The sequence below is a fragment of the Liolophura sinensis genome, chromosome 13 (genome assembly GCF_032854445.1).
Source record: "Liolophura sinensis isolate JHLJ2023 chromosome 13, CUHK_Ljap_v2, whole genome shotgun sequence".
Classification (NCBI taxonomy): Eukaryota; Metazoa; Mollusca; class Polyplacophora; order Chitonida; family Chitonidae; genus Liolophura; species Liolophura sinensis.
In genome coordinates this window covers 6456835-6475088 of record NC_088307.1, presented here as the reverse complement: position 1 = coordinate 6475088, position 18254 = coordinate 6456835, and the positions used below count along the sequence as shown (strand labels likewise).

General features: G+C 39.0%; 2 protein-coding genes across 2 annotated transcripts in view; one reads left to right on the top strand and one right to left on the bottom strand.

Annotated features, from left to right (window-relative positions):
* Positions 1-5052: 5052 nt before the first annotated feature.
* On the top strand, positions 5053-5634 carry LOC135480506 (octapeptide-repeat protein T2-like). Its single transcript, XM_064760352.1, has one exon. It carries the CDS (start codon positions 5053-5055, stop codon positions 5632-5634), a length of 582 nt encoding a protein of 193 aa, XP_064616422.1.
* The window catches only part of LOC135480504 (uncharacterized), a 32268-nt gene continuing 19434 nt past the window's right edge, over positions 5421-18254 (bottom strand). Inside the window, exons 9-14 of the mRNA XM_064760351.1 lie at positions 16614-16724; positions 14622-14720; positions 12170-12214; positions 11314-11449; positions 10058-10179; positions 5421-9286 (exon numbers count right to left, since the gene is read on the bottom strand). Of these exons, the coding sequence (XP_064616421.1) occupies positions 8873-9286; positions 10058-10179; positions 11314-11449; positions 12170-12214; positions 14622-14720; positions 16614-16724 (927 nt within the window). The 3' untranslated portion in view covers positions 5421-8872. The remainder of the gene's footprint in view (positions 9287-10057; positions 10180-11313; positions 11450-12169; positions 12215-14621; positions 14721-16613; positions 16725-18254) is intronic.

The window sequence follows — 18254 nt, the reverse complement described above, 5'->3', positions numbered from 1 at the left end:
CATGCACCTATTCAACAGAAATAAACAGGACACCAGGAGGAGACAACAGGTGTTGAAATAAACAGGACAAGACAACAGGTGTTGAAATAAAGAGGACATGACATGCACCTATTAAACACAAACAGGACACCAGGAGAAGATAACAGATGTTGAATGAAGACGACATGACATGAACCTAATCAACAGAAATAAACAGGATGGGAAGTACAAGAGAGAACACAGACAAAAGAAGCAAATAAACCAAAACATGAACATGGAAACAGAAAGAAAAATAGTAAAAATGAGAAAAATAACTACATCAATGATAGATTGAATTAATACTGGTCTTTTATTTAGTTTCAGTATCCATGACAACGATAAACTGGACTGGATCACACCTTATAATATCTAGTGCTTCAGCCATTCAAAGTTCGAAGCTTATCTATAGCAACCATCGATCGGCAATTTTCTCCCCAAAAATTCTGTCAAGCATAATGACCCATTCAACAAAATTTGTTTAAGCAAATAATTACACAGACTGATTAAAAGGGGATATGCATGACAATTTTGTGGCATAACTCCACGCCATTTTAAGGTCACATAAAGTTCACAAACTGAAATTAAATACTGATTTTTAATTCAGAGCAGACCAAAATAAATAACCAACAACTTCAAAACCAGTAACAAAGTATAGAGAAATCATAGTAGGAATAAACACCATCAAACAACAGAAAATCAAAAAATTATTAATGCCTCAAAATTAAGCCTATGTACCAAGTAACATGTAGATAAGATGAACTAGATAATACATTTAAATAGACAGTTTGCACCAATGACAACAAATATAAATAGTGTGGAACTGAAATTTGCATATTTCTTAACATCCTGAAATTGTACACAATATAGATGTTAAATAGACTTTCAGAACTAACTATTTACAAGTGCAGGCGCACTGAATTAGTATCCATGGTAACCTTGCATGCTCTTGTCACATATTTACCTAGAATTTTTCTGCCAATGATCAATTCAATTCAGTCTGCATTTCAACATTCAGAAAGAAGGCTTTTTAAATGAAAACTTGGATCCCAAACTGAATGTTAAAACGTTTTCAGAAATTAAAAGGCCCAGAAAGTTGAATGAAATGAAATGCAGTCAATAAAGGGACTCAAAGACATGCACATAAGAATCTCTTAATATAAAGGTGTAATCAAAATTTGATAAGTGTTTATTTATAGTCCACTCACTGGTGTTCAGTACAAAAACAACTTGAGCATTAAACATTTTATTAATTATAAAATTACATAGCTGGGAATCTGGCTTAAAACATCTGACGAAATGACACACAAAAATCAGAAGAAACAACAAACAACATGGAAAACACTTCAATACTTCTTCAAAATATTTGAGCTTACAGTGCTGACTTATGAACTCTTACAAAATCAATAGATTCATTGATCATTACGGCCTTCGTTATTATAGTTAAAAAAAAAAAGAAACAATCAAAAAAAAAAAAAAAACTTGCATACAAGTGACTTTCAACCAGGATAGGTGAAGCTGTTGTTAACAATCACAATTGCTCCTATTAAATAAAGCATGTAATTACTGAAATAAAAACTAATACCGAAGGCAAACTTTCTGATATGTCTCTGGGTGATAAATTTGCTTTCAATGTGTGATCAAAAAGTATACGGGTTGTTAAAGACATCAAATGACATTGACATTCATGCGATTTTCTAACCTTAAACCTTTAACCTTTAACCTTAAATCCTGGATTTTTTTCATGACCTTTCATATGTAACATCTTGGAATTCTCCGTTACCTATAATGGTAAAAATCCTGAATTTTTTTTCCAACTCAAAACAGGACTGGATATCATGTTATGACTTTTCAGGCCTGGAAAATAATCGATATTCAATGATCCCGAATGTCCAAGTTCCAGGCAGGTACACTGTTTATTAAACAGACCTCTGTCGCCAAAGAACTTTTCATGGACATTTTTCTGCCGTAAAAAATTCAGTACATCGTCTGTATTGGGCCTGGTGTTTGGTTTTCACAGAGGCCAATCAATAAAGAGAGGCCAATCAGTAAAGAGAGGCCAATCAGTAAAGAGAGGCCAATCAGTAAAGACAGGCCAATCAGGAAAGAGAGGCCAATCAAGAAAGAGAGGCCAATCAGTAAGACAGGCCAATCAGGAAAGAGAGGCCAATCAGTAAAAGATCTGTACACTGCCTATCCACCAATCTTTCATCCAAACAGGCTTCAATGCATCAAATATACCATCTTTTAAAAGGTGTATAAAAACCGACTCTTTCAAGGTGCAAAGGCAATGAACAAACCACCAAAGGTCTGATCCCTATCACCACTCAAATATCTGTCTTCTGAAAATGCTAACAACACATGAATGACAAGATCTGTAAGAAGTTTGGGGCATTATGAAGATGACTGTCACTGAGAGTATTAACACAGTGGAGCTGTGGAAGGTAGGGTTGAACTTAAGGTAGGGCTGTCATAAATTTCAGTGATATGTACTGAATGCTACGCCACAGCAAATGCCACAATATATATATATATATCTATATTTATTCACGAATACCATCATGCTATAATCTACACTTATTAATGTCTTTTCACGTTCACATATTGTATGTACTTTGCGAAGCTTGACAGGTTTCATCAATCTTCTGGGCATTGACTTATACAATGACTCGCATATCAATATAAAAACCACTGAGCAATCAAAACCAACAGGAAACACAACCAAATCAAAAAAAAAAACAAAAAACATGCATTAAACTGCAATTTTTTCTTAAAAATTCACTGGTATTAATCATTCATAAGTTTGTACGGCAAATATTTTTCCAACACAAACACCTAAATACTTCAAGATATCTACCTGCATTGAGCATGTACATATAACAAAAAAAAAAAAAACCAACCCACCCCCGCCCAAAAACAAAAAAAAACCTATGAAATCCTTGCCTGATACGTCTTGGTTAAGAAATTATTACAAAATGCTTTAACAAAAAAATTTTCCACCTATAATTCGAATGTACACAAAATATACCTTAACATAATACTGTGGGCAACTAGAGCACTGTCAACTGAAATGACTAATAATCCGAATACCCTAGATGACCTATTACCTTTGGTGCTGAAACTTACAGTTTTCCAGTAGAATATCTTATTCTGTACCAACCAAACCTTAAAAGACCTCCTAAAATCAACATAACTCACAGAACCAGGAATATGGGCAAGTTAGTCATGGACAAAATTTATGGTCATTTAGGGTAAGTTAAGACCACTGATGATCAAAAATCTAACATTTCCAAAAATACAACTATCCATAAAATGGCAAGACAACTGATAAGAGCTATCAGAAAGATGCAGTCTTCTGGCACACTTTAACGGCCACAACAGAAGAAAAAATTGGCAAGTCCAGGATTTGACCTCGTGTTATCAGCAGTGATAAAATTAATTTGGCCATACATGTAGTTTCAAATGAGAACATTTTCTACCTAACCTTTTCTGGCAAGGAGAACAGATAAACTTTCATTGTAAGAGGCATATCATAAAATATTACAGATGGTAATGAAACATTGTTCAACTAGGATACTATCCTACCTTCCAACAAACTTCGCAACATCCATCTAAGATCAATCAAACTCTCAGAATCAGACAAAATGTGCAAATCACGGAACTACATAAAGCTGCATCCTAAATTTTTGTTATGAGTACCAGGGAAGAGACTCTTTTGCATCCAAATCAGCTGAAATTTCCTCTGCTAGCCTAACCCAAGTTAATAAGATTTGGCCACTTTGGTCAAAGATTAGATTCTTGGAAAATTATGATTTCTCATTGAATTTCCAGAAGTCAGCCAAATCAGCTGAAAATTCTCATCCCTTGACTACACTTATCTTTGGACATTAAACACATATATGTAATCAATATCACGATCATATTAATTTGTAAATGTGCGGGTGATCAAAATGATATGCCAACACAGTGAGTATAGTTATCTCCTTCAACTGAATCGGACAAGTCAGACAGGATTCGTACACATTTAACATGAAGGGGAAGGACAAGGACAATACCTTATTAAAAACGATCAACTCTGACAAAGTGTTGAATGAACAAGAACATCCGATGAGATGTAGGTCAGACCGTTGTTAACATAGCAATGATTTTACTTCTCACCCGACTTCATTTAAGTTGGGAAACAAAATGTCTCTCTGGTCTCTGATATCTGGTTTCAAAGCCTTTTAGACAGGGCTCAATATTAACTGGTACCCAATTCGTTTATGTCAGTTTACATTGGGCTCAGTAGTAGAAGAAAAATGTTTCAATGATTAGCATCAATTTGTATGAGTCTTAGTTTAACAAGGAAAATGTCCAATTTGTTAATGTAAGTTCATAGATGGCCCAGTATTATATCAAAAAGGTTGTAGGGTTTACTCTTCTTGGTAATGTTGAGCCCTATACAAGAAACATGTCTGATTATTTTATTTCATTTCATCGTTTTCTGTTTCATTTACGACAGTTTATAAACTGTTCACTATTCTTATATGGAAAACATCTGATTCGTTATTAAATATCAGCTTACAAAAAGCAGAGTTTTACATACATTAAATTCATGCTGTGGTTCAGCAATTTCATACCTGCTGTCTATTCAACTGCATTTACAAATGACAACTTTTTTAAGGAGAGGTGCAGCCCACCCCCAGCATTGCATTATAAAGTAACATTGTATTGAAACAAATGACACTTTTTGTTTCCACATATGCCTGATCCCATGACTGGAATATTGACTTTTACAAGTATGTACATGAAGTTAAAGTTCAACAGATCACAGCAGATCTGTATACTGGGTCAAAAGGGCGAAGAAAAAAAAAAGGCCTGAAGTTCTTATTGTGAAAGATTTATCTAATTTAGGTTTTACCCATTCTGAGGTCAAAAGTAGCTGTGTGGGATCAGTCCAAGATATGTTAATACATGTAAAACAATCACACCTAACTTCATACGATCATTTCTCATGATCCACTAAGGAGGCAACAGCAATTCTAAATAGTATGTGCAATGTACCGCAAGTCAATTGCTAGATTCTTCTACCAGGCTGTAATAAGGACATTTCACCGGGGCAAACACAGGCGGACAAAACAGGCAGACAGGCAGGCAGACAGACAGAACTGGCAGGTATGCAGGCAGGCAGGCAGACAGACAGAACAGGCAGGCAGGCAGACAGACAGAACTGGCAGGTATGCAGGCAGGCAGGCAGAACACGCAGACAGACAGAACTGGCAGGCAGGCAGGCAGGCAGAGAGACAGACAGAACTGGAAGGCAGGCAGATATACAGAACAGGCAGGCAGGCAGGCAGAACACGCAGACAGACAGAACTGGCAGGCAGGCAGACAGACAGAACACGCAGACAGACAGAACGCGCAGAAACACAGAACAGGCAGGCAGGCAGACAAAACACGCAGACAGACAGAACACGCAGACATACAGAACAGGCAGGCAGGCAGGCAGAACACGCAGACAGACAGAAATGGCAGGCAGGCAGACAGACAGAACATGCAGGCAGACAGACAGAACACGCAGGCAGACAGAAATGGCAGGCAGGCAGACAGACAGAACAGGCAGACAGACAGAACCGGTAGACAGGCAGACAGACAGAACACGCAGGCAGACACAGACAGAACAGGCACAAATCTCCAAATGCCATTACGGTAAATGAAGGATACAACTCTGGACACCAAATCTCATTTAAAAAAAAAAACAACATCTCCGTTGAAATTTCTTTCCTTCCTCAAGAAGGCAAAATATATGTTGCGGATTTACAAATCCATGGCAAAGATCACTAAGTACATGAAATATGGACAAGAAGGCTCATATGCTGCCACTGGGACTGAACAGAGTTCAATAATGCATTGACTTGAACTTGAACTTCCAGACAGTATCAACTGTACAGACCTGAGTTGAGTTCCAGTCAAAGCTGTCCTCAGGTTTAACATACAAGAAAACATGATCCAAACTTGAGATGACAAGGTGTGAAATGTTATTACGCAATATGGTGTTAAATATTTGCTTCTATTTCTCATTTCTCAAGGAGAAAAGGATATCTGAAAAAGATTTTTGTACGGTCGGCATTTGCAACTCGTACGTATGTATTATATTTGCATAACAATGCTCCAAATGAGGATGTGATGTATGTCTTATAAATTTATCTGAATGTAAATTGGTTGTTTATATCTAGACAAATGTGTTAAATTGGAACTGTGATAATATTTAGGAATATATTGAAAACTAGTAAAATATGAATAAAATTTAACACATCTGTCAGAAGACCCAAATGTAAGCTCCAATAAATTTATTAGATTTAGGTCATTGCAACAATAAAGAAATATAGAAAAATAATAATACCTAGACATGGCTCCAAACTCACTATACAAAAATTATATTTAAATATCCTTTTCTCCTTAAAGAAAAATGAAAATTCACGCATTTTTAACTTTTCTCCAATTTTCATAATAATACATGTACCAGATATTAAATGATCAGTTGTATTTGGAAAAGTCTTGAATTTTTGGCTGACATAAAACAGTTGTCAAATATCATAGTTGCCATAAATTTTGAAAAAAAAAAACTTTCTAACGGCAGATCTTAAATTTCAGGCTACTGGTAAAAACCCAAAGCATTTTTGAACGAGCAGACCATGTATCTTCACAAGAATTAGCTGTCACTGGAATGGTGTACTCCAGATATGTAGTAAAACTTTTAGAACAAATAAATCTTTTGTACAAATTATAACAAATTACAGTCATGACAGCTGCTCAGCGTTCTACATAATGGGCTGTACTGACGGAGAGAAATTGGCTTTCTGAGCTCAAGTCGTATTTGACTGATGGACAATTTCTTGTTGAATCTGCCATTCACAAGAAATACCAAATGAGCATGGATAACTCAATTCTTGCAAAGGCCTCCATGGGTGACAATGGGAAAAATAGTTGGACAGAAAACTGAGCCTAACTATAACATCATGCGAGTTTCACCCATAAAAACTATTCACCATTTACATAGTTTTATGTCCTTTTGAAAGAAAAAAAAAAATGTTGGCACTTCAACAGTGACTGGTAAAAATCAATCATATAAGTCCTGGCATTTAATATTCAGTGAACAGAGCCTTCATGTACCTTGGGAAAATTTTCTCCAAAAGTCATGAATTGCACCGGGCATAACCTATAGTGAAGATACATATATTCATGAACGTCACCATAGCAACTGCCTTGGTGCAGCCTTGCAAGGGTTTATTGAAACTAGCCCCAGACAAGAGGTGTCAGTGGAACGGACTCTATTCCAATTTGGCAATAATCTTAGATATCAAAGTTTGTTAAACAGCCAGACACAAAACTCTAAATTTCTATTCTTTAAAATGTGTCGTCAGTTAAAGTTCAGATAAACAAGTCAAATTGGGCCGTAACTAACTCTACCAAGGCCTATTCATCTTAACGCTGGAGGTCAACAGGACAATAAAACTGCCCATGAGCAACCAGTAATTTGTCACAGTGAAATCACTCACAGTATCAGATGTTAACATGGCTTACATAGGAGTGCTTTAATATTACATGCCTGGTTCATAGCCTTGACCTGTATCTATTTCTAGAACAGATACAGTGAGCATGTTTCCAAGCACTCTCCCTGGGTTATACATGTAATTGTAAGACCACTGACTGAATGAGTAACACAATTTTCTGTGTTTCTATTATACATCCAAGGCCATATCTTGAGTGAGTTTAGTTCTGGAAAACACCTGGGTTCCCAAACTGTTGGGCAGCCATGATGGTTTTACCCATAAACAGTTTAGTTTTCATACAAATGTCTTTCATTTACAGACTTAACAGCATAAGAAAGCATTACTTTGAGTTACATTCATAAGATGTCCCATGGTCCACAATGTCACCTTTTAAGTCTGGGAGCAGAACCTTTGTTCTAGATATGGCCTGGTACATGCGCACTCTCCAAATGAGCTTGTCTATATTTGGCTTGTCTCCACAGTGTCATCTGTGTTTCACGCAGAATCTATCATAGCACATACCTGATGCTGTTAAGTGTCTCTCTGAGATAATGGCCAGACATAACCCATGGGTTATGATGTCAAATGTCTCTCTGAGATACTGGCCAAACACAGCCCATGCTTTGTGATGTCAAGTCTCTGAGATACTGGCCAGACACAGCCCATGCTTTGTGATGTCAAATGTCTCTCTGAGATATTGGCCAGACACAGCCCATGCTTTATGATGTCAAGTGACTGAGATACTGGCAAAACTTCCCTTATGCTGTGAAGTGTCTCAAAAGAGATATTGACTAAACAAAGTACATGTTTAATAATGTCAAATGTCTCTATCAAACCTTTTAATTTCTGGTTTGTTCTGCTAAATGAGTTTCTTTACTCACTACTAACTTACCGCACACTTCTAACGAAGACTGACTCTCTGAGTGTTCAAATTTTAACCTCCTGCTTCAAAACTTACAACTTTTGAGTCAGCGTCTTTCATGACTCATGCATTTCTGATAACAATAACTGTCTGACCGCTAACGTTTTAGTTCAAAACCTTACCACTGTTTTTTTTTTATTCCTGTTTCTTTATACTTGCTCTTCATACATTTCTGATGAACACTTCCTCTCTCACTGTTCCATTTTGAATCTCTACACTCTGGTTGCAAAACCTCACAACTGTTCTTCTAAGTCAGTTTCTTACTGACCAACAAATCTGATCAAAAATACTTCTTTGACTATCCAAATTATACGTAAGCAATCCATCTTTAGCATCAATCGATCTTCAGCAGGCTACAAAAGACTGATTGGATGGTTAAATCAGAACATGGACATTCTCTCACTTAAGTCTTTCTCGAGTGTCTAGATCTCCTGCTGCGGGTACTTCTCCTTGTTTCTGGACTTGCAGCATCGGAGAGATCATCTTTCATCTCCTCCTGGGTGCACTCCTCACCCTGCTCATTCTCCTCCTCAGCCAACAACATTTCCTCGTCTTTCTCTGACAAATGCATGTTTTGATAATCTGAATCTTCCTTCTCCTCTTCTTTTCGCTGCAACATTTCAACTTCATCAGGAGAGTTCTTTGGAGTTTTATCGTCATCCCTGACTTTTACGCCGTTCTCTTTGAGTACTGATTGGACGGATGCAGTGTCGGCAGATTGGGCAAAAACTGTCTTCTCAGCAGGGGATTGTTCAATGAAGATAGGCTCATTTTTCACCGTGTTCTGAACCTGTGTACCTTTTGAAGCAACAAACTCCTGTTAACGAAGAAAACACCACAAGGATTTAACGAGCATGATACAGCACATACCACTGCCCGTGGAGCTAGTGCTCATGAAGGTTTTAATTACTCTAAATGCACTAAAAGTGCATTTATTGAATCTCTACACTCTCAAAAGGGCATTTATGATATAAAATATTACTTTCTGGACACTACTAACATTCCCGAGATAATTGACAAATCCAGCGGAAGACAGACTACAGCCTGTAACCATATTGTTCAGGGGCCCAAATCAAGAAGCATAAATGTACTTGTAGATACTCTCCACAGCAAATAGAAAGTGAAAGTGAACTTAAATTACACATCTCAAATGGAGTGACTTTACATTCAATCTCTGAGGCAAAAAGAAATGAATTTATTTTATTTATTTATTTATTTGATCGGTGTTTTAGGCCATACTGAAGAGCATTTCACTTATACGATGGCGTCCAGCATTATAGTGGGTGGAAACCGGGCAGAGCCCGGGGGAAGCCCACGACCATCCACAGGTTGCTGGCAGACTTTCACACGTACGACAGGAGAGGAAGTCAACATGAGCTGGACTTGAACTCAAAGCGACCCCACTAGTGAGGGACTCCTGGGTCATTATGCTATGCTAGTGCAATAACTAACTTAGCCACGGAAGCCCTCCAAAAAACAGTAAATGAAAGTGAACTACACGTGTACATTTCAGACAACTGACAGTGGATATATTTATGATGAAAAGTACATGTAATAGATTTACATTTCCTATGGGTGAAAGTGTTACCTGATATCTGTCATAATGAGTCTTTGAGAGGCAGTGAGTCACTCTGGCAGTCGTCTCCTTGTTGTAAAACTTGTAGCAGAGTTTACAGAAGAACCCTGACACGGGAACCACAAATTCCTGACCTGAAACAAAAAAAAACAACAGATAAAAATAACCAACAGAGTGCCATGAAGATGAAACAGATGATTAAGTGAACATGATAGTTTCATAACTTCATCCAAAACTTCCCAGTTCATGGTTATTTATTTATTTATTTATTTGATTGGTGTTTTACGCCTTACTCAAGAATATTTTCACTTGCAGACGCGACGGCGGCCAGCATTACAGAGGGAGGAAACCGGTTAGAGCCCAGGGGAAACCCACGACCATCCACAGGTTGCTGCTAGACCTTCCCATGTACGGCTGGAGAGGAAGCCAGCAGGAGCTGGACTTGAACTCACAGCGACCGCATTGGTGAGAGGCTCCTGGGTTATTATGCTGTGCTACAGTTCATGATTAGATTCTCTCGTGTAAGATGATACATGTAGTGGTTTTATTGTGGCACTGCAAAAGAATGAATGAATGAATGAAGAAGTATGACTCAATGCCATTTTGGGAATATTGCAGCTGTATCATGGCGATCATAACACAAGAGTAGTATGGCAAACGATTTGTGCAGCAAGTAGGAACTCCAAATTACAAATGCATCTTAAAAATTTGGGTCACTGCAGCCATATTTATTTATTTGGCTAGAGTCAATTTATGATTTGAGGAAAAACGGCACAACCATCAGAACCTTCTAACATTATTCAGCCACTGGACTAGAACGGTCTTGATTTGAAACAGCAGCCTCAATGGTCAAGGGCAAGTTATCTTCTAGCGATCATTGCAAAAGCGCAGCAGATCAATGAATTGTTTTAATATAAAGTAGGAATTCCAGATTACAGAACAGCCATGTTTATTCTTTTAATCATTACAGGACACCACGCACACCCAAAAAACCATCCTGATATTACTCAATGGTCAAGGGCAAGTTATCCACTAGTGATCATAGCAAAAGTGTAATAGATCAAAGAATTCTTTTAATATAAAGTAGGAATTCCAGATTACAGAACAGCCATGTTTATTCTTTTAATCATTACAGGACACCACACACACCCAAAAAACCATCCTGACATTACTCAATGGTTACCCTCAATGGTAAAGGGGCTAGTTATCCTTCAAAAAAAATTCAGTGTATCCCACAAGAACCATCTTTCGTCAGTTTTCCTACTCACCCACAACTGTGACACCATCATACACAGGGACAACAGCACAGTCTCTCCTGCCCTGGATGGCAGTCTCATTTTGTGTCTCATCTCCCTCGGTTGGCCTCGTCTCAGTCTCATCCATATCAGCTTCATCAGCATCGTTCTACAACCAACATAAAATACTTTATTTCCTTCTTTGGCATCAAAGGGTTTCTTTTTTTTATTATTTGCTTGATTGTTGTCCAACACTGTAATCAAGAATTCATGAGCTGGCCAGTTTTAGGGGTGATGGAAACCATGGTGCCAAGAGTAAACCACCAACCTTTGGCAAGTTACTGCCGAACCTTTCCACATGTGACCTACAGCATATAAACAAGTGGAAAGTGGTTTCCATCACCCATTAAGTAAGAAGACATAAGCTAGTGCCGTTCACCACTTTTTTACCAGTCAAGTTCAACAACATCAAGGGAAGCAGGAAAGTCTTGAAAATTATCTGTTTACTAATGACGCTGAATTCCACACCTGCCTGAAAAGCAAGCACGGTAATTTTAGTGTGTTGGCTGAAACCTACAGATATAATATTCCTGAGTATCATGAAGTAATTAATGGCATATCACCACTAACCCACCAACAAATTGGTTTCTGTCTGAATAACTAGTGCTAGATTTTGAACACATGCTTGTTTTCAATATGAGTGTAGTAGTAACTACTACTGGTTTCTCTCTTTTTTCCTTTTTCCCCATTTATCCGTCCATTCAAGAATTGGTGAATGCAGTGGATAATATTTCCTTTTACTCGCCGAAATTGTAACAGAAACTGTAAACCCTCAATCTTTTGGTTTACAAAGATGCTCTTTACTTTTTTAAGTCTCACTAACACTCACCTTGTTCTGGTCTAGATGTCCCTCATCAGATCTCTCTGTATCGGACTGGAAAACAAACCACACATTCATTTTCACAGGTGAATAGGACTCCAAATGCTTTCATAATATATTTAAGTCATCTTTAGGCCATTACAGCTCATCTGCTATTAGTCAATGTTCATCTCCAGTTAGACTACAACCCTCCTCCTAACTGACCACTCCCATCACCATGCATGCACAATCCATGTCCTACTCCCCTTAGACCATGCCCTGGTCCAGTAAAACCACACTTTGTTCCTTTAGACCACTCCCATCACTATGCAGGCCAAACCCATGCTCTACTCCCATTACGCCATGCCTAGCTCCAGCAAAACCACACCTTGTTCCTTTAGACCACTCCCATCACTATGCAGGCCAAACCCATGCCCTCCTCCCATTATGCCATGCCCAGCTCCAATAAGACCAAACCTGCTTTCTTCAGACCACTCCCATCACTATGCAGGCCAAACCCATGCCCTCCTCCCATTACGCCATGCCCAGCTCCAATAAGACCAAACCTTGTTCCTTTAGACCGCTCCCATCACTATGCAGGCCCAACCCATGCCCTACTCCCATTAGACCATGCCCAGCTCCAAAAAGACCAAACCTTTCTTCAGACCACTCCCATCACTATGCAGGCCAAACCCATGCCCTCCTCCCATTAGACCATGCCCAGCTCTAGTAAAACCACACCTTGTCCCTTTCGACCACTCCCATCACTATGCAGGCCAAACCCATGCTCTACTCCCATTACGCCATGCCTAGCTCCAGCAAAACCACACCTTGTTCCTTTAGACCACTCCCATCACTATGCAGGCCAAACCCATGCCCTCCTCCCATTATGCCATGCCCAGCTCCAATAAGACCAAACCTGCTTTCTTCAGACCACTCCCATCACTATGCAGGCCAAACCCATGCCCTCCTCCCATTACGCCATGCCCAGCTCCAATAAGACCAAACCTTGTTCCTTTAGACCGCTCCCATCACTATGCAGGCCCAACCCATGCCCTACTCCCATTAGACCATGCCCAGCTCCAAAAAGACCAAACCTTTCTTCAGACCACTCCCATCACTATGCAGGCCAAACCCATGCCCTCCTCCCATTAGACCATGCCCAGCTCTAGTAAAACCACACCTTGTCCCTTTCGACCACTCCCATCACTATGCAGGCCAAGCCCATGTCCTACTCCCATTAGACCATGCCCAGCTCTAGTAAAACCACACCTTGTTCCTTTCGACCACTCCCATCACTATGCAGGCCAAACCCATGCCCTACTCCCATTACGCCATGCCCAGCTCCAATAAGACCAAACCTTGTTCCTTTAAACCACTCTCATCACTATGCAGGCCAAGCCCATGTCCTACTCCCATTAGACCATGCCCAGCTCCAGTAAAACCAAGCCTTTTCCTTTAGACCATTCCCATCATTATGGAGGCCCAACCCATGCCCTACACCAATTAAGCCATGCCCTCCTCCCATTAGACCATGCCCACCCCCAGTGAAACCACACCTTGTTTCTTTAGACCACTCCCATCACTATGCATCCCCAACCTAAGTCCTCTTCCTATTAGGCCCAGCTCCTATAAGACCAAACCTTATTCCTTTAGACCACTCCCATCACTATGCAGCCCAATCGATGCCCAGCTCCAATAAGATTAAACCTTGTTCCTTTAAACCACACCAGGATTAAACAAATCACCCAGCCTCTATATGGCCACACCAAGGCCCTAAATGACCACTCCCTGATCCTTGCAGACCACTCTCAACCCATGTATGACCAATCCTTGCTCCTTGCAGACCACACCCACCTCTTCATCAGACTGCCCCACGGCATCCAGAGTTACCAGATCTTCAGGGTTTAGGCACGGCACTCCAGCCAGTCCTCTGCGTCTAGGTCATCCTCAGGTGACACATGCTTGTCTTGAGCTTTTTTTTCCTACACAGGAAAGTTACATACAGGCCATACATCATGGACACTTTTAAAACAGAACATCACCTTAAACCAGTTCAACAAGCCATCAGAGTATGCTGGCAAAGCAATACGAAAATGGGTCATGGATCATAGGTATGGAAATGTACAAGTTTAAGGTTTGGTTCTTCAAAAGCATAATAAAAGTAAGCCATGATCAAACATTAATACCCCTCCTATCGTTATACAAAACTGACCAAACTGAAGTTTATACCTGTCTTACTGAAAAGTCTTTAAAGACATTCTTAAACAACACAAATGAAGAATTTGTTAGAACATTTATCTAACGCTGTTTATGGTTCAATCATGATCTACAAGGAAATCAACACGTTTATACCTCAGTCAGGTAAAACAAAAAATTGTTAGACATGCCCAAAAGAAAAAAGAAAGGTCATATTCAAACACAAAAAGAAGGAAAGCCATGCCCAAACACAAAAGACAGCAGAGGTATAAAGCAAACCCACCTTGTGAGCGAGGGAGTTCAAGTGCTTCACGAATTTTAGGGGGGACTTGAACGTTTGGTCACATACACTACAGCGCGGCCACTTCACTTTCTCCTTCATCTGCCGAAGAGTTACAGGCAAAGGGAGACAATTAGCTAACCAGTATATAAAGGGAGGTAAATTAGTGTGCAGCCTCTAGACGTCTTTAACAGGACTTATGGAGAGTTTTCATTCAATCATGTCAAAGTGGTTAAAACCAATATATAAATAAAAGGAGAATGCAAACATGCTGAAAGTATGCTGGGACACAAACATAATTAGCCACAAATACATGAAATTTGTTCCAACAATCACCGGAATAATACAAATAAGGCCTAACTTAACTAATTTGTTTTTGGGGGGGGGGGGTTAACACATTTCTCTTTTGGCCACTCAATGCTCCTCTAAGGCCTCCACTCCTCTACCCTTTATTCGGCATTATCTCAGCATTTTGGTGAATATTCTCACGGAACTACATGCTAACATCACCTTTCTCACGAATATTCTCACGGAACTACATGCTAACTGGCTAAACAACTCGATAACCGAATGTTAATGTTGACATTATTTATTGTATGAATTAAAAACTCAGTTTCCTTCACCCATGCAAAAAGTTTGAGAAATGAGAGCAAGAAAAACTCACGTGCAGAAATATACAAACTGATAGAATATACATGTAGACTTGGGGTTTAAGATCGTACTTAACAGTTTGTCAGTCATACAATAATAGCGAGTCACTAGGTGTGTGTACAAAATTAATAGAAAAGAATAAATTCAGTTATCCAAACTTAGAGGGTCTCCCAAAAAAGGGGAGTATATTTAAACAAAGAATGTAAAAAAGTGCTTCTTTCTAGCCAAAAATTTTACAGAATTTTTCTTTAACAATACAGGTGCACAAGTACTGGAAGTCCTTCCAAGTTAATCAGTCCTTAAGGTCAGAGTAGTTTCAAACTTCACATAAAATTTTGATTATTCTGCCCAATAGTTAGTGATATGGCATAAACATGTTAAGGTCAATGCCTGGTAAATGTCAAAATACATATAAACGGTTTAAGGCTAGAACAGACACTCCATTAGTTGATCAAACTTTTGGCATGAAGCTTCAAATTCAGTTGGATTGAACTTGGCCCAGTACTTTTCGTATGAGTAAGGTTATTGCCTGTTACAATGTTAATAAACTGACAAACAGATGAATGAGCAGACGGATGAACATACCCACAATACCCTATTTCCTCAACATTTCCGCACATGAAAGTGCAACTTTCTGCAGGATTTATGCACAATTTTAAATTGATTTTGGAGAAAAGACTACACTGGTTGGGTTGGCCAATTTCAGGGCTTCTGGAAAAAGTGTACCGGTATTTTTACTTAGTCTACACAGAATAATACCTTCACCATATGTTTGAATAAACATGTTGCAAATTAGCAAAAAGGTTGAAGAGTTACTGTAGTCAATCAAATGTTAAGGTCATGAACCTTTTACAGAAATTTGGTTAAGACCAACCAATCAGCTCTCGAGATATTATGTGAACAAGGTTATGGTGGATGACAAATGATGCCAACTCAAACGAATATGCCTCTTGGACATCAGTCACCGCTGCACAGGGAAAGGTCACGTACCATAAATTTCGTCCATGACTAACTTGCCCATTTTTCCCCGATTCTGAGAGTTCTACTGATTTTAGAAAGGTGTTTTGAGGTTTGCTTGGAACATGGAATGATATTCTTCTACTGGATAATTGTAAGTTTCAGCATCAAAAAAATATTTTGTAACATTTATCTACCTCTATAAATGCACTTTTGGGGGTATAATTTTAGGTCATTTAGGGCAGCCCATTGACTGAAAGACTGACATGGGATTACTGGTGATTTGAGCATGATCAGGTTTTGAACTAGTGACATTTCAAAGGGTGAAGAGCTTTTGGTCACTGCTAGCAAGAATCCTCGTAAAAAGACTTAAGAGCAGAAATCTACCTTGGCACTGGCAGCCGTGGGTGTTTTGTCCCTGGTCACCATGGTTACAGTGGCCTGGTTTCGCTGCCTGAAGTTGTGCTCCCAGCGAGACTTATGACTTGAATCCCTCTGCTATGTTCACAGAGGACAGAGAGAGAAAACATGAGAGGGAAAGAACAGAGACAGGACAGAACGTAAAGCTTAACACACACACAAATTTTATGGCACACACAGGAGTTTAAGGGCATACCCAGGAGTTTAAGGACATACCCAGGAGTTTGAGGGCATATTCAAATTGCTGTCCCTGTGTCAATCCCATATGAAAAAGTGGTTTAAGAAGCCAAAATTTAACACCATTTCACTGTTCACGGAGAAAGTTTTCACTCTCAATTTCTCCAGAGTTGGGACGGGGTGCAGCCAGAACCATACTAAAATATATGAACATGTACCCTCTATTCTTATGCTCTTCTTGCACAAATATATTTGTATCAGCTGACACGAACACATTTGCGAACACAGCCTAAGACACAACTAAACTCGACTTTCATATGGATGACTTCAAGCTATTTTGTTTTTTTTTCTTCGGGGGCCCTTAGTAACGACACTGTTTCTGCCCCTGACATTTTGATAAAGTGTCACGTGATGAAGAATTGACGAGTCATTCGCTGCATCTCTATCCAAATGAAAATTGACAGTAACCTGTGGGTTATATCATGAGACTCATCTTAGATGGGGCAAGCCAATTAATTTTGCCAGTGTTGAGTGCAACTCGTGCCGAACTCATGCTGAATTATATCATTTCACATAAATGAAACACAGTGGTCAGGACTAAGGACAGTTGGGCCCCAAGCTCCTGTGTATGCTGAACATAACACGGGTTGATTTGTCTTTCCACTGGCTACAACCTAGTAGATCACTTGTAAAGTGTTTCACGGCATGCAATGAATGGTCTGCTACAGCAAACTCTGACACTGATATCTTCACTCTCACAGCTACATGTACGAACGCTTGTCCCTTGTATTCATGCAGCTTTTGTGAAATGGTTCCTCAAGATAACGGTAAGACCAAATCCCGTCAAAATGAAATTTTTTAAAACAGCAGGTCCATATCTAGAGCAATTTTTGTTGCGGAAAATGTTTGGGCTCCAAAACTCTTAGGTGCCCAAAATAATCAATCTGTATTGAAACTCAGTGAAAACAGGCCCAAAAAACTGAGATTTCATACAAATTTCTATCCTTCATACACTTATAAGCTCTCAGAAAGCATCATTTTGAGTGGCAATTCATAAAATATCTTTACGAAAGGTGACAAATGTCACTTTTAAAGTTTGGAAGCAGAACCCTCAATTTTTTTCTAGATATGGCCTTGATGTGATAATAAAAAAGTCAGTTTTTACTACACTGTTTTTTTTATGTCAATCAAGAAAACCTATCTGACCAATCACAAAGGCTACTACTGAATGCTAAGACCCGAAAAAAAAAAGAATTCACACTTGAACAAAATGGGAAAATATATCCAGAGAAAAGATGTTCGTTGACTGGAGGTACTACACACAATTTGCCTGTAATTCTTCAACCTTTATGCTTGTTCACATGTTGTTCAGTTGTTATATTAGGCTTAGTACTGACCAAGTAAATGTTGATAAAATTGGACTTCAAAACT

What these genes read in the sequence shown, in the direction of transcription:
- LOC135480506 (XM_064760352.1), top strand. Translation starts at nt 5,053, where the DNA reads ATGTACCGCAAGTCAATTGCTAGATTCTTCTACCAGGCTGTAATAAGG.